The 19,085-nt window shown below is 29.3% G+C and overlaps 3 protein-coding genes across 3 annotated transcripts; 2 read left to right on the plus strand and 1 right to left on the minus strand.

The window, feature by feature from the left end:
* Positions 1-484: 484 nt before the first annotated feature.
* Positions 485-2,365, plus strand: LOC113856452 (profilin-1). The gene is made up of 3 exons (XM_027488269.1): positions 485-733; positions 1,120-1,257; positions 1,885-2,365. Exons 1-3 carry the CDS (start codon positions 611-613, stop codon positions 2,017-2,019), a joined length of 396 nt encoding a protein of 131 aa, XP_027344070.1. The 5' UTR covers positions 485-610; the 3' UTR covers positions 2,020-2,365.
* A 5,460-nt stretch (positions 2,366-7,825) lies between these two features.
* Positions 7,826-9,893, plus strand: LOC113856535 (profilin-1-like). Its single transcript, XM_027488382.1, has 3 exons — positions 7,826-8,070; positions 8,459-8,596; positions 9,254-9,893. The coding sequence occupies exons 1-3, from the start codon at positions 7,948-7,950 to the stop codon at positions 9,386-9,388; spliced, it is 396 nt and encodes a 131-aa protein (XP_027344183.1). The 5' UTR covers positions 7,826-7,947; the 3' UTR covers positions 9,389-9,893.
* A 4,760-nt stretch (positions 9,894-14,653) lies between these two features.
* On the minus strand, positions 14,654-17,781 carry LOC113855238 (glucan endo-1,3-beta-glucosidase 13). Its single transcript, XM_027486790.1, has 4 exons — positions 17,542-17,781; positions 15,745-17,019; positions 15,155-15,185; positions 14,654-15,025 (listed from the first exon to the last, which is right to left on the minus strand). Exons 1-4 carry the CDS (start codon positions 17,594-17,596, stop codon positions 14,887-14,889), a joined length of 1,500 nt encoding a protein of 499 aa, XP_027342591.1. The 5' UTR covers positions 17,597-17,781; the 3' UTR covers positions 14,654-14,886.
* Positions 17,782-19,085: the final 1,304 nt, after the last annotated feature.

Below are 19,085 nucleotides of genomic sequence, written 5' to 3' on the forward strand. Positions count from 1 at the left end.
TAATTGTTGATAGTTAACAACTATTTATAGAATAATGATAGAAATTAATTGACAACATTTATTATGACAAATAAAAATATGATTGAAAATAAATAATATTTTTATATTTTAAAGTAAAAAATAATTAAATAATATTTAATAATATGGGGTCATTTTTAAAAATTGGCATAAAAGAAGGTAATGGTAAGACAAGGGTTAAGATATGGAAATTAGTCTTGGTTTTGGGTGCTTGAAGAAAAGATTAGAAGCGACGGTGAACCTTGAAGAAAAGAAAATGACCACTTTTTCTTTTTCTTTTTTTTTTAATTGAAACGGCTAATCCGATATTAATTTATTTACCAAAATTATAAATAATAATATCTTCTTCTTTTGTCCATTATCTGCCAGGCCAGCCCGAAACAGCGAAAATAGGGTAAAGGAAGGGGCATTCCCGTAATTTCAGCTTCATTAGACCGATTTAAAGGCATAGCTCCGTAGAATCAACGCAGCCAAGCCAAGCTGTAAGAGCGAGTCCCTAATCCCAATCCTATTCCATTTTCTCAGCAGCCAAACACTCGCGAGAAAATTCCCAGTTTGTTGAGAAAATCTCAATCTCCTTCATCCTCTGAACATGTCGTGGCAAACCTACGTGGATGACCACCTTCTTTGCGACATCGAAGGCAATCACCTCACTTCTGCCGCTATCATCGGCCACGAGGGAAGCGTTTGGGCTCAGAGCTCCAATTTCCCTCAGGTTTCCCTTTTCATTTATCTCTCTTCGTCATCAACCATTCTCACTTCTTTAAATCTATTCTCATTGGATCGGTTCACTTCGGTTGCGTAGGGAAAGTTTAGGGATGACTGTTTAAGGAAGGTTCTAGAATCTAGATTTGCCGATCTATGCTCATTGCGCTTGTATATTTAGCTGACAGTTATGGATATTTAGTAACGATCAGCATGCAAAAAACTTCCAAATTGACTTGGACCGATACTGTTTTCCTATGAGAATTAACTAATTAACAACAATAGAAGAGACTTACGAGTTTTGATATCTTATATGCTCGTGTAATGCCAACAGATCTGGTTTTGTTTTTGTTGATTCGTTCTTATTTATAATATAATGTACGGATGTTTGTATAGTTCAAGCCTGAGGAAATAACTGCTATCATGAATGACTTTGCTGAGCCTGGATCACTTGCTCCAACTGGATTGTATCTCGGTGGCACAAAATACATGGTGATCCAAGGGGAGCCTGGAGCTGTCATTCGAGGGAAGAAGGTAAAGATTGTTTATGATCTTTGCTTGAATTTTGATTTCGTAGATTCGTGGTGTATTGATCGAAGATATGCATTTTCAAATTTCTTACTTTATATGTATTAGTTTTAGAATCATTTTATAAATTGTAAAAGTGAGTTGCAACTATAACGTTGTCAACACTACAATCTAGTCAAAATTTTACAGCTTTTTTCTGGTTGGTGTTGAGGGTAACAGGAATCTTGATTGAGCAACCTAATCTAGTTGTGCAACCTATCTTGCATATGAGATTGTAAGCAAAATATATCTGTTCTCTAAACCTTGACCATCCATTTAATGGAAAATTTATGCATTGTTCATGTCTTTGTGGATTGCGTATATATCAAACCATACACAAATGTAAATGTACGTAGGCATCTTTGTGCGGAGTAATTATTTTATGCTCCCTCTCAATAATGTAAATACTGTGCACGGGTATTGTCTGCCGTAAAATGTTACCTTCAATAGTAATCTTAATAACTCTGTTTTTCAAGCTTTTAGATTCAGTAGTGAAAGATGTTCCTTGATCAGCTGTGTTTCTTGTACAATAACATAGTGTAGATATTTTCTGTAATTATAGTGGTAATATCAGTCTTTATCCCCACTGTCCAGGGTCCCGGTGGTGTTACTGTCAAGAAGACCAATCAGGCCTTGATCATTGGCATTTATGACGAACCAATGACTCCGGGTCAATGCAACATGATAGTTGAAAGGCTTGGTGATTATCTCATTGAACAGGGTCTCTAATCCTCTCTTTATGTTTTGTTATCGTGCATATTTCATTGGCTTCTGTACAAGTTTTTGCGTCGACCTCGAATGGAATGCTTGATTGCAGTGTAATAATGTTGTGGGTATGAAAAGTCACTGGATCTGCGTGTAGCAAAAGCAAGTGTTTGGTGCTAGAGAAATGATGACTATAATCTTTATCGTTGTACTTTTTTAGTGGGGTACCTGTATACATTACAATGGTTTTAAAATTTAATGCTATGGTATAATGGTTGGCATATTTATCAAAATTTTGCAGATTCTTATGTATCTGGCAGAAGGCCGTCATATTTACACCCCCGTAACTCCTAACTCCTTTCTTTTCCTGATGCAAATAATTTTCTTTCAGTTAACTAAGGTATTAAGTAAACTCATTTTTCTACGTTATGCCAGGTTATCAGTATTATTTGCCTGTGTCCATGTTGTACCAATCCCTGTTATCGTTAGTACTAGAAGATAGCCAGTATCATGATAACTTATCCAAATTAACTTGATCTAAACCTCTTGTAATTGCATTGCAATATTGAGGCTGCGGTCTGTTTTGTGCCCGAGGTCTTGTGGGTATGGCTAGGAAAAAAGCGATTTTGATCCTACTTAATATGTTCCAAATCCGAGCTTGTGCAATGTTAATTGTTCGAGGTCTTCAGGATGCAGGTTGGGTATAAGTTTGTCCTCCAGGCTAAAAAGAAGCTTAGTAATGTTTTATTTAAAAAAATTGTTATAAGGACAGGATTGGGCCAACATATAGGTTGTGCTACCCGGTTTGAATAATATTGCATAATTACATTGTATGCATACATACTCTCTTTTTTTTCTTGATTAAAAAAAACACGTACATGCTTTTTCTTATAAACTTATTTTAGAGATGTTTTACTTTTTAGTCAAAATGACTAGCGTAAAATAGAGAACTTTTAACACGTAGGATGTAAATATATCAAAGCTTATTTTGATTCAAATTAGATGTAATAACGGATTGACTAGATAACGTTATTGGTATAGCCTACACCTATAGCTTATTTTTAGGTAGAATATAAGCATAGGATCATGACTAAAAATAAAATAAAATCCATTTTCATGTTTAATTATCAATATACGATCAATTTTTTATGTTTATTTTATTTATTTTCTAGTGTAAATTCTGTTTTATAAGAGACTTGAGTTAGAAATAAAATGTCTCATATAGTATTGAAAATGGGTCCTCACAATTTTATTTAGCTTGTTATTTTGGTATGCATTAACTCCTATCTTATTTTTAGTGAATTATAATATTTTTATCATTTTTTAAAGATCTTGTTCAGTTTTTAAAATCGACGTAACAAAAGAAGATTGGGCTAGGAACAATCAACAAGTCTAGCATTAAAGGCCATGTGGATCTACTGAACTGGGTTCACTTAAACTCGTTACATGCCTGCATTTTAATGAACAGGCATTTCACAAGTTTATGAAAGCCTGCAAACTCTAGCTAAATTTATTGGTTCACAAAAGTATTGATATTTTAAAAATATCAACATGCTTAAATTTTTTATTGGTCCGTAGGGACTATAACTTAAAATACATTTTTAAAATAATATGAGCAGATAATGACTTATATAATGTAATTTCTTATTTAAGAAATTTTATATGAGAGTAAGATGTTTTAGAAATCATTCAAAACATTGTTAATCATATATTTTTAACTTCTCTCAATTTAGAATATTTTGTATTAATCATCCCTCCCCTCTCCTCCTTTATTCTTCAAACAATTTTTTCCATTCTTTCTTCAAACTCAACAAAATTTAAGTTGATATTTTTTAATATTAATTACTAAAAGAATGTTCATGACATGAACCTTAAAAATAAAGAGATTGAAATGTTTAGCTACTTATTGAAACCATGCTTATTTACACAACCTCACATTTATTCATTTTCTATATATTTTTTAGAGCATTTATTTATTTATTAACTACTTTTTAGCTCACTTTCTATACTTTTTCAATACAACATTTTTTATAAATTGAAAAATAAAGCTTAAAATAGTTAAAAGAAATAAATTTAATTCAACTTTCAAAACTTATATAAAAATAATGAGAATTTCTTATTATTTTATAATTATGCTTTATTGTAAAAATCTTTATTAAATATTAAGTATTGAACATAATTTTGAGTTTATACAGTAAACCTATCTATTTATCTCTCTCTCTCTCTCTCTCTCTATATATATATATATATATAATATATATATATATATAGATATATAGATAGATAGATATATTGCCTTTATCTTTTCTTTAAACTTAACACGTTATTTTCAAAACCTTCTTTAACATTTGAAAAAGGATTTTCAAAAAGGTTACTAAATAAAGAAAAAGTCAATAAAGTTTAACATCTTATTTCTTTATATTTTTCATGATTCTATTTTAATTACCAAGTTCAAAACAAATAATGCCAAATGAAATAAGTAAAGTGAAAATAATAATTGTAACGTTGAGCTGGCTGAAATTGTAAAGAAATAAGCGAAGGAGTGTTGCTATATTTTTTATTCATTTTTTAATTGTTTTACTATTTTATAAAGTACGTGTATGTATTTATTATCTTAAAAATAAAAATATATGATAATATTTTTATTTAATAATAAGAAGACTGGTAAAAATAAATAATAGAAGGATTTAAAATTATTTTTAAACAAAAAGAGCAGCTTTAATCAGAAGATGGATTTCCTTTCATCAATAACAAAACAAAAAAAAAATGAAGCAAAGGCTTTAATGTCTAAAGTGGATAAGTGAAGAGTAATTAACTTTTTATGACTTTCAGAAGTTGATACAAATATATTTTTTTTAAATAAATTTAGTTAAACACACACTAAGAGTGCGTTTAAGAAGTAATATTGCTTAAATAAACAAGTTTTTTAAGTTTAAAAACTGTTTTATGTTTAAACTTGGTACATTTGGCAAACTAATCAGAGGTGTAAAAAGTTTTTTTTAAAGATAAGTAAGATTTTAGAGTTTATAATAAATAAAATTTATCAAATTATTTAATTATCATTCTTCTCATTCTACCGTGAAAATTTGAATATTTTAAAATTAACTAATATAAATAAATTTGTATTTTTTTAAAATAACTATATGAAAAGGTTTTCCAATCAATTCTGATGAATTAAATTATCTTAAATAATTTGTATAATTAAATTAACTATTGATACAATTTTTCTTACTGTTAATTAGTCCACACTCTAAAATTTATTAATTCGCAATTATCGTGAAGGTTGCAATGTCCATGTGTGATTGAAAAAGAATAAAGAAGGGTTTGGCAGTGTTGTTGGGAAAGAAACATGTGTGGGGTTTGGACTGTGGGGAAAAGAGAAAAACCCAAAGACAAACTTTGTCATATGACCAAAAAAGCCGAGTGATCATATCCAGGAATTTTAGGGATTGCACTACATTCTTGAAAGGAAAATGTTTAGAAGAAAAGAAAATGTTGTTTTCAATTTACTTTCACTAGAAACTGAGGTTCAGAAAATCATTATTGATAAAATAAAATAAAACCACTAGTTAGATAGTCAGAAAAATATCTGTATATAAGTAAAATAAAAATAAAAAATCTTTATTTTCATCAATTTCTTATTTTAAAAACATATCATGCATTCTAAAAAGATTTAGGGTGGTCTCTATTGTGCAATGCTCCTATGTTTAACCTATGATGCCAAACTAAATGACTTGATTGATATGTGTCTTACTCTTTCTAACTTAGTGAAGTTTTCCGCTTATTGCTACCATTAGTTTTCAATACATCATATTTTAAGACAATATAATTACGAAATATAACAATGCAAATAAGATTACCATAAAAGAAGTTCAACAAAGAGTGAGTTTTCAGATTACAATTAAACATATACGGCAATCTTTTCCATTGCTTCATTTTTAAGATTTTTTTAAAGCTTTGCATATATAAACTTTTTTTTACAAAAAAGTGCACAAGAAATAGAACAGTGAAAAAAGAAAATGCATAATAAGGTAACTGATACAACTGAAATATATAAATAATAATGATAATACTATAACAAATGTTAACATTAATATTTTAAATTAATTTTAAACATACATAGTAATAAAATTTATTAAAAATGGATTTAGTTATCATGTTTTTTTATATATTTAATATAATAATTTTTTAAAATGCCTAAAATTAACAATAAAGAGTAATACTAATAAAACGGTACATAAAATGTCTAGAATTGACATGAGCATAATATAACTCATCATGAACTAAGAAATCATCCCCATCATGTACGAAATTTTTTAAAAAAAAATTAAATAAGTAATAATAATATTTTTATCTATGTAAAATATACTATTTATTGTTATTGTTATAAATAATATATAATGTATTAATTTGAAGAAAATATTCTTTCAAAATCCTTTTTCCCAAAGAACCTAAACGTTTCAGAGACCTCAGTTTTGGACCTTAGCAAAGAGCAATGATGGGTGGTTGTCGGTGAAATCTGCGTAGTGTGTTGCGGTCTTGGCTTGATTTGAACGCTAAGGCATCGTCCTTACAAATGACAATTGAGCCAATCCTACCCATTGTGTTCTTTGTGGCTGTGAAACGAAACTTGTTCACATTCTCTTCATTTGGTGTGGATATTGAAGCATAGAAATATTTCCATTTTTTCAGACAATGTCTTTTCTCCTTAGCATTATATGTTCTATATGGTCACTTGTTAGGGACATCAAAATGAGTTAGGCACTCTTCTCCCATTCTCCCATATTCTTAATTTTACAGAATTAAGAATCAACAAAGATTTCTAAAATCTTATAAATTAAAATACATGACTGTACAAATACTAATTTATTAATTAATTGATCCTATTATATCAAAAGTCAATAAATTTAAATATTTATTGTTTTAAAAGGTGATTCTTGTGTGCGTGTATCAGTGCGAAAATTTTCGATTAAATGTCAAACACGTTGTCAAAATAGCCATGACTCTTTCAAATTTGAATAGAAGCATTAAAACAAAAATCTTAACGCAGGAATTGGCAGTCTTGTTTTTCAAAAATGGTAAATGAGGGTGATAATAACTAGTAACTGGTAGCAGCTAATACAATGTCCCCATTTGAAAAAGAAAGGAAACGAAAAGAGATAAAGAAAAAGTTTAGAAGCGACGGTGAACCTTTAAGAAAAGAAAATGACAACTTTTTCTATCCTTCTTTTAAAAAAAAAAAAACGGTTAACTCTATATTTATTAGTTTTATTAATATCAATTTAATACATTTAAAACATCTTAAAAATAATAAATTCTTATAAAAATATTATCAGATTATAAATATTTTTTTAATAAATTTTGATATTTTTTTCGTAAAGATTGATATTAATATTTTCTATTTAATTTTAAAATAATAATAATAATACTACCGATTTTCTAATTATAAAATAAGAAATTATATATAATAAATTTTATTAAAAACTACAGAATTTAATGTAATTAATACATTTAATATTATAAAATATTATATTTTTTTATAAAAGATTATTGCATATAATTTTTTATATTATAGATTTAAAAAACTATAGACAAGTAAAATGTTATGTATGATAAGTTTTTATTAAAAAAAATTAATAGAATTTACGTATTGACAATATTAAATTAATTATTATATATTTTTTAAAAAATTACTATATATATTAAAAGAATGTAATAATAATATTTTTTCTTTTCTCCACTCTCTGCCAACCCGAAACAGCGAAAATAGGGTAATGAAAAGGGTGTTGAGGTAATTTCAGCGTTATTAGACCGATTTATATCTCCGTAATATCAACGCAGCTAAGAAGCAAAGAGGCACTCCCAATCCTTACCCATTTTCTCAGCAGCCAAACACTCGCGAGAAAATTCTCAGTTCGTAGAGAAAGTCTCAATCTTCTTCATTCTCACAACATGTCGTGGCAAGCCTACGTCGATGAGCACCTTCTTTGCGACATCGAAGGCAATCATCTCACTTCTGCTGCTATTATCGGCCACGATGGCAGCGTTTGGGCTCAGAGCTCCAACTTCCCTCAGGTTTCCTTCTTCATCTCAATATCGCTTCCTTTACTCTTTGTTTTCATTGGATTGATTCGTTTCGATTGTTTATGGAGGGTTCTAGATTTCCCGATCTCTGCTCATTGCGTTTGTAAATTAAGTTTGCAGCAATTAATCTTGTTACGGAGACTGGAGATGGATCAGCATGCAAAATACATCTAAATTTAGTAGTGTTGATTATATGTTGTGCAAGTAATAACTACAATGTTAAAAAAAATTTGTTTGTTTTTTCTTTTTGATTTTGATGAGTGGTTGGTTCATTACAAGTATATGATGCTCTCATAAACTGCTATGGCAACAGATCTGGTTTTGTCTTTGTTGATTCGTTCTTATTTATAATATAATGTATGTATGTATGTTTGTATAGTTCAAGCCTGAGGAAATAACTGCTATCATGAATGACTTTGCTGAGCCTGGATCACTTGCTCCAACTGGATTGTATCTCGGTGGCACAAAATATATGGTGATCCAAGGGGAGCCTGGAGCTGTCATTCGAGGGAAGAAGGTGAAGATTGTTTATGATCTTTGCTTGAATTTTGATTGCATAGATTCATAGGCAGTGTAATGATCTGGAATTTGTGATAGTTCAGTTTCTGTGAAGATATTCATTTTCAAATTGTTAGCTATATTGATAATACTTTTAGAATAATGCTATAAATTGTTAAGTGTGTTGCATCTATTTCATTGTCAGCTCTACAATATAGGCAAAATTTTACAATTTTTATTTATTTTTTGTTTGACGATGAGGGTAACTTTGATATTGCATATGGTGTATTATTATGCAACCGAATTTTGATATTGTGAGCAAAATATAATAGTTTTCTGAACCTTAGCCCATATGATGGAACCCTCATGCAATGTCCATGTGTTTATGGATTGCATATCTTTTAAATTATAAACAAATACAAATATGTCAACCTTTGTGTGGAATAAATTTACTTATGCTTCATTTCAACAATTGAATACATTGTATTTGGATTGCTAACATAAAACATTACCCTCAAATATGATTCTTCTTTTCAGATATTTTGATACTGTGTTGAAATATGAACTCATGAACATATATCGGTTGTGTTCTTGCACAATATCTTAGTGAAGAAGTTTTCTCATGCTTATTTCGGCCATTATAATTGTAACATCAGCCTTTCCCTCTGTTATCCAGGGTCCTGGTGGTGTTACAGTCAAGAAGACCAGTCAGGCCTTGATCATTGGCATTTATGACGAACCAATGACTCCAGGTCAATGCAACATGATAGTTGAAAGGCTTGGTGATTACCTCATTGAACAGGGTCTCTAATCCTCTCTTTATGTCTTGTTATCGTGCATATTTCATTGGCTTCTGTACAAGTTTTTGCGTCGACCTCAAATGGAATGCTTGATTGCAGTGTAATAATATTATTGGTATCGAAAGTCAGGGGATCTGCGTGTGGCGAAGAAAGTGTTTGGTGCTTGAAAAATGATGACTATATTCTCTATCGTTGTACTTTTTTAGTGGGGTACCTGTAAACATTTCAATGGTTTTAAATTTTAATGCTATGGCATAATGGTTGGCATATTTATCAATATATTGCAGATTCTTATCTATCTGGCAGAAAGCCATCACATTTGTACCTCCTTATTCCTAGGCCCTAGCTCCTTTTCTTTTCCTGATGCAAACTATTTTCTTTCAGTTAATTAAGGTATCAAGTGACCTCATGTCGTTTTACATCCCAGATGTAGTATGCCAGGCATAATCCCTGTCAAATTATTATCCGATTTTACTTTCTTAACCTCTCTGGTAATTTGAATTATGAGGATTGTGCTCTGTTTTGTGTCGGAGGCTTTTGTTATAGCTGGGAAAAAGGCGATGTTGATCCCTACTGTGCCCATATCCTAGCTAATGGTAATGGTTAGGGGTTGTTCAGGACCTTGTTTTCCACGGTATCGTTCCATTTAAATTTTAAACTTTAGCTAAGAATTAGTTTAGGCCATCATTTAGGTTATTTGGCCCAATCTGAAGAATGTTGTATTTTATATTAAAAGAAAAAACTTAGGCGTGAAGTTTGTTGACCCCCCAAAAAAAATAGTGTTTTGACCCAAAGGGAAAAAAAAAAGGTCGTACTTTTGACGAGTAAAATGTTACATAGGAAAACTAGCTTTATGAAAATGGTTTAAGGGTGAGTTTGGACAAATAATTAGAGTACTTATTTAATTAATTTTTGTCACCTGTTGTGTTGTATAATTTAACTTATGTTGGTGATTTATATTAATAAGTTTGTTGAAATAGGTTAAAATTTTGATAAACTCTCGATAAACTTTTCTAAACGTTATTTAAATTAAATTTAATAATAGATTGATCGAGTTACAATGTTTTAAAGAATTTAATTGAATTATAATAAGCGTCAATTAATCATGAATTGTTATATCATTAAAAATTATTTGGTGTGAATTTTTTTATATTGATAATATATTTACGTTAAATTTAAATTTTAATTATTTGTTTTTGTGTTGTGCACAATTTGAACCAATTTAGTATTGTCTTAATTTTGATCTTAATTGGGCTAATACTTCGTTAGATTGTTTCGTTAAAAACAATGGGATTATGCATTTTTTTTGTGCTAATATGCATTTTTTTTAATGTTCATAGATAAAATGTCCAATAACATTTACAACTAAGGATACTAAACAAAAATTCAATAAAATATTGATTGAACAGGTTAGGAATTTGATTGAATTACACTAATTGAGTCAATTAAACATGAATTATTACGTCATTCAAAATTATAAACAATGTAATTTTATACTGATAATGTATTAAAATTAAGTTTAAATTAATTTATTTATGTTGTTCGCACACTGAACTGATTTGGTCTTGTTTTACTTCACTTTGATCTTAATTAAACATGTACTTAGATTTATTTATTAAAAGATAAGGATTATGTGTGTGCACTTCTTTTTGTTGTTGAAAGTTTACAGATAAAACATACATTTACCCCTGACGATGCCGAACAAAGAAAATACTACAGCAGTACAAATACATATACAAAAAATTAAGCATGCACGTTAAAATTTAAATACAATTTAACAATTTTAAACACTTTTAAACTCAATAAAATCAAGAACTAAATTCACTTATAAAATAACTTTTAAAAAAGCCATGAAAAAGAAAGATTTTATTTTTCTAAAAGCTAAGCTAGACTACTACCAAAGTCAAACTTAACGATTAGAGAAGCAACTTAAATATTGTGGACACTTTCTTCTTTTTATCTTCTTTCAAATTTTTATTTAGGTCCAAAAACAAACTAGACTATTGTGGGATAATTAACTACCAAAGAAAGAAACAACTGGAATAGTATGGCATGGCAGAGCTCTAACTCTAAAAGAGCAGCTCTATTAAGTTCGATTACAAGGAATAAAAGTGATGGAAAAAAGGGTAACCAGAGAAGCAGTCAAATCAAAATTGAAAATGAAATAAGACTATTACTAAATTTGCAATAAACGATACCACATAAATTTATCAACGTCCGTATATTATAAAAGTGAATTTTTTAGATTATCTTAAAATCACTTTGAAGATCAAAATAGCGGTGTCACAAAACGGGTTCATCAATAAGAGACTCGGATGTAGGGCTTTGAGAATTGCACTATAGGCTGGTAACAACAGCTCTAGATAGTATGCGTAAGCTATATTTTTCCTTTTAAATTTCAAGGTAGAGGAAAATGTTTAGTATAAAATAAAATGCTATCTTCCATTTGCTTTTTAAAGTCGCCACAAAATGATATTCAGATAACTATTCTAGATTAAAAATAAATCGAAAGTACTAGTTAAATGTTCATAAAAGTATTTGTTTTTATAAAAATGTATAATATTTTCTTCAATATTAGCATTTTTTTATTTTAAAATGTAACGCGCAATCTAAAAGATATAGACTGATTTCAACCCTGCATTATATAACATTTGATATCAAAATAATGACTTGGTGGATCTTAAAGGAGCCACATTGTATCATTCTTATTCAACAGAACTGAAATTGTCTGCACATCGCCACCCATTCTCTAGTCTAAAACTTAATTGAAAAATAAAAATAGAAGGGCCAATTTTTAATTTAAACCCTGTTATCTGTTATAATTTCATATAAAAAATATGATTTTTTAAAAGAATATGCGAACATATAATTGAATAGAATAAAAGAAAAGAAAAATAGAGCTAGTAAACATAACTCATTATTTTTTGGGAGGTGTGCTAACTCATTTTTTTATAAAGAATAATTGTTCAAAGACATCTTTTTGGCTTTATACGTCTAAAGATAAATGGAAAGCAAAAACAATATAATGAATGATATGGTATAATAAAAGAGAAAAATAAAGGATATTAAATGAGTATTAGTATTATTAAAGTGTTTAAAGATCAAATTGTTAGACAAAACATAGTTATGAAGCATAACGACGCCTATGAAATTAAAAATGAAGTTTTAAAAAGATTATCTTAAGATTTACAGATGAGATTTTACAAACAGTGAGATACATAAATCTTTATTTACCTATGTTTTTACACTTCTTATACCAAACGTGCCACCATTTTGCATAACTTGTTCAAAGACTATCATTGTAGTCAACAAATTTGATAATGGAAGACCACTAGCGTGATGGCATCGTGTCTCCTGAATCTCTCAAATCTTCTGAGTTGTTTCAATATTTGTTATTTAATATATTTAAGTAACCTGATGAAACTCATCAGAAATGTCTTTTATTTTTAACTAAATTTCCATGTTATACTTCACAGGTGAAGATATAGCTTTATATATATAATTAGTTCAAACAAATAAGGGTTGAAAATAATAAATCCAAGTTGCCAAATTAGGTTGAGTTAAGCAAAATTAGGTTTAGAATTATACAATATAATCCACATTATATATCATATTACTTTAATTACTCGAATAAAGTCATTAAACTCAATCTATTTTAATACTTTTTATTCTATTACCAAGTAGATCATGAGGTGTTTCTAATTTTAAAAGTATATGACTAATTTTGTTTACATTTCATGACTGCCACTAGTCTAAGAAAATTTGCATCCAGTTAAGTTTGAAGACTAAATCTCCTACTGAATAAATTACAGCACACATAATGGAACTATACTACTGTATTAACCCTTCAAGTTTTATTAATACCTTTTTTTAAAATTTAGAATGAAGATTTCTAGAAAATAAGACTTTTTTCAAGTAAAATAATAATAATAATTCATGTAATTATAAGATAGCATTAAAAAAACTATTTTCTTTATTTTCTTCATCGAGGGAGATGTTACAAAATATATGGAAAAAGTTATTCCTTCTAAATTCGTTTTTGTTTATCTACAAAAGCATATCAAACAAGATATAACGGCATGTTTTGATACGAGAAATGTTTGTAAGTTTCATTTTATGTTTTTAAAAAACAATAATCAGAATTGTCACATCACCTTTATCTTAATTTCTTCTTCATGATTACGTAGAAAATGATAAAAAAAATATTTAGTTATTTTTATTCTATACACATGCTAAAAGTAAAAGACATTTTATAAATGTTTATAAAAATGTTTTCTAGATTCATATGCCTCAATTTCCTGTCTTTTCAGTTTGATTTCCCCTTCTTCTATAATCATCCCAAACAAGGCCAAACTAGGCCTAACTACGGTCAAAAGAAAAGAAAAACCAAAGCCTTACTGTGTTAAATGCTATGGATTTTACACGATCTTATTAGTGATTAGGTATAAATCACAATAGCCATGAAACTTCAATGGACTTAGTAAGCTTTAATAAATACTTTATACTGATTATGTCAATCATTAAATTTATGTGTAAAATTGACAAAATTATCCCCCTTACCTACAAAATTTGACTTATACATAAATCCTTTTATATTTAACAAATGTATAAAAGAATTATATTTAAATGTTTTTTAATTCAATTATAATATATAATCACAACTACTTAGATTACAAAAATTTTAAAACGACACAGAGGTAACAGTTTCGTACTTACAACGAGAAGTATTTTAAAATCATTGAAATAAGTTGGATCAATTAAATTGCAAAAGTGTCACGCGTAATAAGATGGATCAAACTATTTTGTAATCAGATTTTGAAGAATTAAATTATAACAATTTAATATGTTCGGAATTTAAACTGACAAATCCTGATGCTATATTTATTTTTGGGGTGTGCGTGTGTTTTATCAACTCCAACAAGGATGTTTCTCGGAGCAACAAAATTGCAATTTTCTAATTGCATTGCCGCAAAACAATCTGCACTCGCTGCAGATATCATTGGATGACTTACAATTTCAATTGCTTAGTATATTCGTTGTGTCACTAATATCACTCTGATAAGAATTATCTAGTTGTAAAATTATTAAGGCTAGCAACACTACTAATCGAATTCTATCATGAACTGGTTTTAGTTAGAACAATCTACACGGTGCATAGTATCACTGTCATGAACTATCTAAGTGGCGCTACTGCCATAGCCTAAATTTTCTTAGGCTTGAGATAATCTCACACAATGCTAAATTATCTACAGGTTTAGTTATCTTAGCATGCTAATTAGATCTGTCGCTAATAAGCACACAAAAATTATCCAGAGTTCTGGCCTATCACTGCTCTAATGCAGTGAAAAAAGAAATTTCTTTTATAATAACAGCAAAGGAGTTTACACTTTTCTGATGCATAGCATTGTATGAAAGCTCCCCACTAAACCACTACCTCTCCCTTGCAATTCAAACGCAGCATACATCTCAACAAAGCAAAATCATGCTGCACTTTAAACAATCAAGCTTGTCAGGATAGTTGAATAAGCATTAAAGCAAAGAGAAAAGTTACAAGAAGAAAAGTAGAAATTGATGAAAAATTTCCATTCTGTGAAGAGGATGAGGTTGAAGTCATTGCTGTTGTATTGCTTGTCACAGTTTTATTATTGCTGCAAAACCACAATGGAAGAAAAAACCAAATGTCATTTCTTGTCATACATTGAACTTCCTTGAATAATTTAAGGCCATCCAAAAAATAAAAGGAAGAAACCAAATATCATGTCCTATATTGAACTTACCCAGCTCTCATGTAGATGCAGTTGTCATAGCCTGCACAAAGCAAAAAACAACTAGTTTATCACTGATACTTTGATAAGAGCAGACATGAAGGTCAGGATAATAGACAATTACCGAAACAACTTTGGGAAACATTGATAGTTCAACGAGCAAGTTTGATACACAAGAATATCAAACAACTTCCACATAAAACTCAACCCTCTACCTACAAACTAATACTCTCCTCCACTAAAATTGCATTTTGACTAGCTTTTTTCAAATCATATCTAGCATATGTATGCAATAGTTTCTAAGCAAAATCACATGACAATATATATATATATATATATATATAAAAGAAAGGATCTTCTTAAAAACTTCTACAAACAATCTAAATCTTTTATTTAATTTAAATCTAATGCCAATGAAGTAATAAATTATAACGAGTTTGATTTAAGTTAAATGAAAGGCTTAAATTGAGTGTAAGAATTTTTAGAATAAGAAGATCATGCCCCTATATATATATATATATATATATATATATATATAAATAGCCCATGACAAAAAGAACAAAAAAAAAAAGGTAGTATTGGTGATGGGTTTATGAACATACTTGGATCCTTATCAACTTTTACACCTGTACCACCAAAACTGCATGCAACATCAGAAGCTCCATTTTGCTGGTAATAGCTATTAAAAGCAAAAGATGCATGGGAAGCTAGGTTATCTGGCTCAAAGCAAGGCTGGCTAGGTTGGATTGCTGTACAGTCCACATTGCCAGGACCACAGGCCCAATCTATGGCATTCTGCAAGTCCATTTGTGAGGCCTTACTCGAAGCAATGCACCATGTGGTTCCATTTGACCTGGTTATATTTGCCTCTGTAGTCATATCAACAGCACCTCGTCCTGTGAAATCTAAGCTATACACACTTGTCTGGTCGGGATAAAATAATCCCCAGTTCCTCTCGGATTCTAAACCAGGCTTCCTATTTTCATTGAACAAAGAGAAGATATAAACATCTAGCTCCTCTCCAGGCTTGGCAGGAGTACCTGTGTTATTGATAACGTGTCTTATCAGATTAGTGTTATATGTTTGTGCATTATCAGGAGTTGCAGCTGTCTCCTTAGGCGACCCTTTGGAAGGCCAACCTGTTTCAGTCACCATGACCTTAATTGTTCTGAAATTTAGTGCCATCAGTGCAAAGTAAATAGCATCAATCTGGGCATCAAACATGTTTGTGTAGAGCAAACCAGTGTTTGGATCAATAACTTCAGAGGATGCCTCAAACAGGGCATAGTCTAAAGACACTTTATTTGGCGAATCGCGGTAAGCATAATAAGGATATATATCAATCATAAAAGGTGACTGATTTTCCGCAAGAAATTCTAGCATGGGCTTCAGGAAATGAGCATGGCTGCTATTGAAAGCCCCAGCAGAAGGCGGGAAAGATCTCGACAGAACCCCAAGGGAATGTGTGCTGGAAACTTTAATCTTTTTGTGCAGCCCAAGTTTCTTGAGTGCTGTAAGTACATTGGTCATGGCAGGTACTACAAACATAGATGCATTGTTAGGATTTTCTGTGACTTCTGCACCAACGGTAATGTAGGTGATCTTTGTGGCAGGATAGTAAGGAAGAATGCTGTTTTTCAGCCAAGTATCCGCGTTAGATTGGAACTGAGAGAGCGACAACAAATCTGAATTTGGAACCCCAATCATAAGCTCAACACCAGTGTTTGCAAAGGCCTTCAGAACCTGTATGTTAGAATCATAAATCCTGACATACTTGATTTTATGAAGTTGAACCAACTGTGCCACCTTGTCAGGTGTAGGGAGGTCATCAGCACTTCTTCCATAACAGACCCCAATAAAACTCCCAGAGCAACAATCTGACACAGAATTTCATAATGAAATTAAGAATTGATTCATAATAAAGCTCTAGTAGCTGTATCTCCAACTCTAAACAATCAATGAAATCAAATGGCCCCGTAAAGTACCACACTAACCAAACTGACATGTAATAAGTGATCTTTCTTTACAAATGAGCTGTACCAAAAATTGAAAAGAACAAGAAGCCCACCTAAAGGGAGAGTTGATAGGTAGGGTTAGAAAGAACTCTATTAAGATCATAACAGTACCATAATTAAAAACACATTTCCGTAGTTAACAGCGTTTTCCACTCTCCCTTTGTTAATCTAGTATGTACAAGCACCAATTAAATATCGAACCACCAATTAAATCCTCGTTGAACTATTATTATTATTATTATTATTATTATTTTACTTGTATTTAAAAAAGGAAAGAAAAAAAATAGAAACACCGACATTGTTTATAGGGAAATTAGAAAAGGGAAGTAAGAATCGAAACGAAAGAAAGAAAGAGGAGATGGTTTGATGAAGGAAGGAACTAACCGAGAAGCAAGAGGAAAAGTGAAGCAGCAAAGATGAGAGTGAACCCAGTGGCCATTGCTGCTGTTGCTGTGGTCTAATCCGAGGAAATAGTGAGACAGCTATTACTTTGGTTGTTGTGGAACACTAACTTGGGAAACGCTTTACCTAACGTTCCAATGCCGAGAAAGTAACGGCTATTGTCTCTCTTTCTCGGTTTCTCTCTGTCTTCAGACTGCAGCTCGAGAGTGGCGAGGACACTGCTTATTTGTCCAGTAATGCACATTTTTGTTATAAAAAAAATAAAAAATAAAAAATTATATATAAAATGATAATATCAAACATGCAGCAACTATTATTATTAAGGAAATGTTAACTGTCAAAATTAAAGAACTAAATTTTTTTTCTCTGTATTATAATATAATTTTAAATTAATGTCTTCAAGATATTTACTGCTGTTATTTTTTATATTTTTCATTTTAAATTAAATTTTTATTTTTAATTTTTTATTAATGTTTAATTTTTTATTAGTAATTAATATAATTAATATTTTTATTAATTAAATCAGTATACAAAACATCTGGAAATTTTTTATATTTTTCCTTATTTTTATTCTTTAAACATTATTATGTGTTTTAATTTACAAAAAATAATAATTCTTTCTTATTTATTATTTCATTTAATCAAGATGTTTTTATAATATTATATAGTTTTTAGTAATTTAAAATAATAAATATAAATACTTTAAAATAAATGAATATATGAAAATACACGATATATATTTTTTTAAATTACTCATCTTAATATTCAATAAAAATTTAATAAAAATGAATCTATTTAATTTCTTGAAAACATAAAATTAAATATATTAATCAGTAAATAAAAATATTATAAAAAATAGAATTATTTATTTTGAAAATAAAGAATTATTATGTTGTGTTTGCATTTTGGTGGCGACAGAGAATTTATTAAGCGACTGCAACACATCACCATAGAAAGGCTGCTTGACTGTCCGAGGGTGTCAGCTCCTCGATTTTATTTATCCAATTCAATTTATACATTTTTCTCGATTCCGCAATTTCGCATGTTTGTTCCTTCTCTTCTCTCTCTCTTTATTTTTTTAAATAATTTTATCAAACACAAAATTTAAAACCTAATTTAAATTTATATTAAATTATAATAAATTACTATTAAAAATATTTATCATACTAAAAGTATATTTTTAATATAAATTACTATTTTTCAATACTTAAACTCCTTCCTGTTATCAAAATAGTTTTTCAAAAATATTTTTTCTGCAACCTTATATTAATTTATTCTTATACTCATGATTGAAAAAATATATATACCAAATAAAATGTTTAAATTATATATATGAAATTTTTTAATACAAGATAATATTATTATGTATTTTTAAAATTTAATTTAATATAATCATAATAATAATATATTTTTAATACATTTTTAACGTGATTTTAATTATTTATAATAAATGATTAAAATATAAAAGTTTATAAATTTTGCTCGATTTAATAAAATTTTTATCAATAATTAATAATATATTAAAT

Source organism: Abrus precatorius, unplaced genomic scaffold (genome assembly GCF_003935025.1).
Source record: "Abrus precatorius isolate BTA unplaced genomic scaffold, Abrus_2018 Scaffold11, whole genome shotgun sequence".
Lineage (NCBI taxonomy): Eukaryota > Viridiplantae > Streptophyta > Magnoliopsida > Fabales > Fabaceae > Abrus > Abrus precatorius.